Below are 4,791 nucleotides of genomic sequence, written 5' to 3'. Positions count from 1 at the left end.
GATCAACTCCAAGAAACCGGTAAAAGGTCCCAATCAACAAAAAAAATTATATTTTAGGTCCCATTTCACCAATTTCGTCATAAAAGGTCCTTTCTCGCAAAAAAACGTTTATAAAAGGTCCTTTTTGGCAAAAAAACCTTATATTTATTGTAATTAGCTTCCTAAATTACCAAAATACTATATTGGAGTATTGGTTAAGGCTTCATGAAATTGTGGCGAGTAGTCGCGTTCGAATCCCCTTACTCTTGAAATTGAATTTTGATTTCAGCAATATGACAGCTAGCATAATTTGACTCCTTACTCTCTTTCCTTTTTTACGGAGTAATTAATTAATTATGACCCTAGTTGTACTTTCATAGTTTGACTGCTTGCCTTTTTATTTTTCCAATTATTTTTAATATGAATATTCCCATGTACAATGAGAATTGATAACCACCAATTTTGATACATTAATCCATCTTTCTCCAGTTCTCATCCAATTACTGAAAAACCTTGCATCCTTAAGTTGCTTGTCAAATATCGTTTTCAATGCTAAATATTCTATATTACCATGAAATTGATAATATTATACGTTGTTTCTCTATCAAATTTCATTATATTTTCGATTTAATTTTACCAAAATTTAATTAAATTATGCGAATTTTCATTAACTTTTGCCAATATTTTTCTTAATTAACTGTTGAAATTTTCATTAGGGTATTTTTTTAAGTTTATCATTTCAATAAATTTTTATAATCAAGTGAAGGTTTTTGTTTAATAAAACTCGGATATTCGATTAAAGTAATAAACCGAGGGCCCAATTTTGAGAAATTGCACAGGGCCCCATTGTCGTGTCGTAATCGTAGCCCCGGCACTGTTGTTATTATTAATTCGTATGCATTTATTAATTAATTAACAAAGTAATTAATAATATGGTGAACTAATAACTACTACCTCCGTTCCTAATTGTTCTTTACGGTTACTGTATATGCGTGAATTAAGTTAAAGCAAGTGGGATAGTTATTGCAAGTGGATGAAAGTGACATGTGGTTTAAGTGAGAAAGTAACTACTTATTAATTGTGCATTACTACTTCTAATATGGGAGGGAAACTTGACAAAAGTACAAACCCCACCACTAAAGTATATACAGACCCCACCCACCCAATACCCAATTCCCTATTCTGGCGGGATTCACTAGATAATCAGATTCCAAAAATTTCATTCAAATGTTTCCCAATATCTATTCTGGCGCCAGACTACCAAATATTTGAGAAAAGTGAACAATTTCAGATTCAATTTTTTGGCGCCAGATTTTTTAACTAAAAAAGATTTTCAACTTTTCAATTCAAGTTTACATCCCTATATAAGCATTCACTATTTCAGCTGCCCTATTTCACCCCAAATGATAGTCTCCAAAATATACATTGAAATTAAGTTATTGAAGGAAAAAAGAAATTAATTGAAAAAAATTATCGTGTTGGTCGAATCTGATGGCATCAGGCCATGGTGAAGCAGAAGCAGCAGCAACATCTCTTCAAGAGGCAGCATCTGTTCAAGAGGCCGCATCGACCCCACCAACTGTTGTGGCTCATCCTTTGCCTCCGAGACTCGACCTCAACGATAGGCGACTTATGGTTCAATATCTTCAACAACAATGTATATTCGGGGACCTTGATTATGGTGAAATAACAAAGGCAGCTAAGATTTTCTGTGTCTCAAGACAAACTGTATCAAAGTACTGGAACATGGCAGAAGTTGATGTAGCAGACTGTCAGGTAATTAATCTCCAACCTCAATATGCAAATTGTGGTAGGAAACCAGTTGCACTTGATGTTAAAAAATGCTAACTGTACCTATTAAAGATAGGACAACACAAAGATTGTTAGGAAAAGCATTAGATGTAGCAGGCTCGACCATAAATAGGCACATTCAGAAAGGTAACATAAAACCACACACAAACCCACTAAGGCCTGGAATTTCAGATGGGAATGTAAGGCAAAGGTTACTATACTGCCTACACATGATGGAGCCATCCACTATATACACAAACCCAACCTTTAAGACTTTCTATGATTATGTTCACATAGACGAGAAGTGGTTTTACTTGAAGAAAGCAAATCTTAAAGTGTATTTAGCACCTGGTGAAGAACACCCATATAGAACTGCACAATCCAAAAATCACATTCCAAAAGGTATGTTTCTAGCTGGAGTTGCAAGACCAATCTGTAACTCGAATGGTGTTTGTTTTTTGATGGAAAACTGGGAATATTTCCATTTACATATATAGAACCAGCAAAAAGGAGTTCTAAAAACAGAGCAAGAGGCACACCAATCACATATGCAAATCAAGGAGTGAATAAAGAAGTATTCAGGGAGAAATTACTGACAAAAATGTTGCCTGCTATAAGACAGAAATGGCCAGCGGACTCAGCAAAAACCATAATTATTCAGGCAGACAATGCAAACCCACATATTGGGGCTGGTGATCCACAATTTTTACAAGAGGCAAACATTGATGGATTCACTTTTATATGGCAACCACAGTCACCCCGAAGTCCTGACCTAAACATCTTAGATTTGGGGTTTTTTAGGTCGATCCAATCCTTGTATGAAAAAAAGATGCCTAAAGACCTTGATGAAATGATTACCGATGTTGAAGAAGCTTTTGATGAACTACACCCAAAAGTACTCAGCAATGTTTGGTATTCATATCAATATGTAATGCAAGAAATCATCAAGGTCAAAGGAGGAGGAAACTACGTGCTGCCCCATGTCAAGAAAAAACAATTAGAGGACGCCGGAAACTTGTCTCTCCAAGTACAACCCGATGCACAAGCAGTCAAAGAAAGCATGCAACTTTTGTTTCCAGAAAATGAAGGTTGAAATGGGGTAACAAACCAAGTTTTACTTTTACAATTGCATTGCACTTGTACTTTTGGTTTATAAACACAAGTGCAAAGCCATTATGATTTGTAGAATCAAACTATAAAGCTTCTTTTGAAAATCAGAATGTAGGGACATGAAAATCAATGTAATTGAGTCATATTTTGAAAACAATGAAATCAATGTATTATTGTCCCATTTATTGTTGAAAACAACTTGCAACTTCTTGTCATTAAGAGTAGAGGATCACATTTCATTATCTAACACCCCCTCATGTAACAAAATAAATCATTAGGGATGTCAATTATTTCTAAACTTGTTACCTTACTAAGCCTCATCAGATGTAAAATCTGGTTGCAATTAGTAAGCCCCAAATTTAGAAACAACAAATAAGGGTTTTAGTAAATTATCATCATTGTCCAAGGTAATTTCCGTCAAAGCAGGCAACAATTACTCGGGGGCAGGCAACGAGGCTCATTAACACAAAGGCAAGACATGGCAACCAATGCAATACCATAAGTGCAGAAACAACATCATAAGTGCAGAGGCAAAACACAGAGTCAACCAATGCAATACCAACTACACAGAGATAATCCATTACAATCCTTAAAGTCAAATATATTAAATTTAAACCTTCATCATAAAGTTACCATTGCAATACCAACTACACAAAGATTACTTCTAATAATCAACACCAACAAACAGGTAACCAGTAATCTAATTATCATCAACAATTAGACAATTAGAGGTACTTATCGGTGCTTGTAGTTATCGGGCCTTGGGTTTCATCGGAATCGTAGTTATCCGGTGCCTGTGTTTCATCGGAATCCGAATTGAAATCAATAGCTTTTCTTGAACTAGACTCAAGTGTGGAGGACTCTGGAGCAATCTCTTCAGACGGTTTGTTGGCGGGCGTATTAGGCACACAATCTCCATTAATATCGTCCTCATCATCTTCTGAATCATTGTGGATCTTCCAATTGTGGTTAGAAGCCTCACGTTTTTTCTTCATGATCATAAACTCCTTCCAATCTTTATGATAATCCTCGAGTTTTTTCTTCCAATTCATCATGAAAGCGTGAGAATCAGTGATTGGCTGCAACGCAGGCAAATGCCGCTTCATCTTATCGAAATAATCGTCGTCAGTCTCTGTGGAAGTCCGGTGATAGTAGGGATCCATTTCACGATAATCCCTAATTCACAAAATCCCCAAATCACAAACCCTAGACCTAATGTTTCCACCAAATCACAAACCCTAGACCTGATGTTTCCCCCAATTCACAACCCTAGATCTGATTTTTCCCCCAATTTCACGATAATCCCCAATTCACAAAATCCCTAAATCACAAACCCTAAAGTTGATATTTTCCCCCCAATTTCACAAAAATCCCCAAATTCACAAAAACCCCAAATCACAAACCCTAGAGCATATATTTTTTTTCCCAATTTCACGAGAATCCCCAAAATTCACAAAAACCCCAAATCTCAAACCCTAGAGCAGAATTTTTTCCCGAATTTCAAGAAAATCCCCAAATCACAAACCCTACAATTGATATTTCGCCCAAATCACAAAACCCTAGATCTGATTTTCGTCGAACATAAAGAAATTCCACAAGAACCCTGTCATTGATTTTCCCCCAAATTCAAGAAAATCATGAGAGATGAAAGAGAAACCCAAAATATACTGACTATTTTTTCCCAAATACACGAGAAAGGAGAGAGGATAGAGGATTTGAAGAGAAACCCTAATTCTGATTGTAGAGAAAAATCAAGAGATGAGAGAGATGCTGAAAAAAATCGAGAGATGAGAGAGATGATGAAATTGCCTCTGGAAGTTACGAGAGAGGAGAGACATAACAAGTCAAGAGCATTTGAATGGGTTTACTGTAAGTAACGAGGGAAGAGAGAGAAAAACAATAGGAAAAGGG

At 36.0% G+C, this 4,791-nt stretch overlaps 1 protein-coding gene across 1 annotated transcript; it reads left to right on the top strand.

The window, feature by feature from the left end:
• The first annotated feature begins 2,003 nt into the window (after nucleotides 1-2,003).
• LOC110788518 (uncharacterized) lies at nucleotides 2,004-2,863 on the top strand. Its single transcript, XM_021993157.1, has 2 exons — nucleotides 2,004-2,172; nucleotides 2,268-2,863. Exons 1-2 carry the CDS (start codon nucleotides 2,004-2,006, stop codon nucleotides 2,861-2,863), a joined length of 765 nt encoding a protein of 254 aa, XP_021848849.1.
• Nucleotides 2,864-4,791: the final 1,928 nt, after the last annotated feature.

The sequence above is a fragment of the Spinacia oleracea genome, chromosome 4, assembly GCF_020520425.1.
Source record: "Spinacia oleracea cultivar Varoflay chromosome 4, BTI_SOV_V1, whole genome shotgun sequence".
Taxonomy (NCBI): domain Eukaryota; kingdom Viridiplantae; phylum Streptophyta; class Magnoliopsida; order Caryophyllales; family Amaranthaceae; genus Spinacia; species Spinacia oleracea.
The sequence above is the reverse complement of the archived record's forward strand: the minus strand, read 5'-3'. Positions and strand labels throughout refer to the sequence as shown.

Coding starts and splice junctions, on each gene's coding strand:
- LOC110788518 (XM_021993157.1), top strand. CDS start 2,004: ATGGAGCCATCCACTATATACACAAACCCAACCTTTAAGACTTTCTAT. Junction 2,173..2,267: donor CAAAAATCACATTCCAAAAG/GTATGTTTCTAG, acceptor TTACATATATAG/AACCAGCAAAAAGGAGTTCT.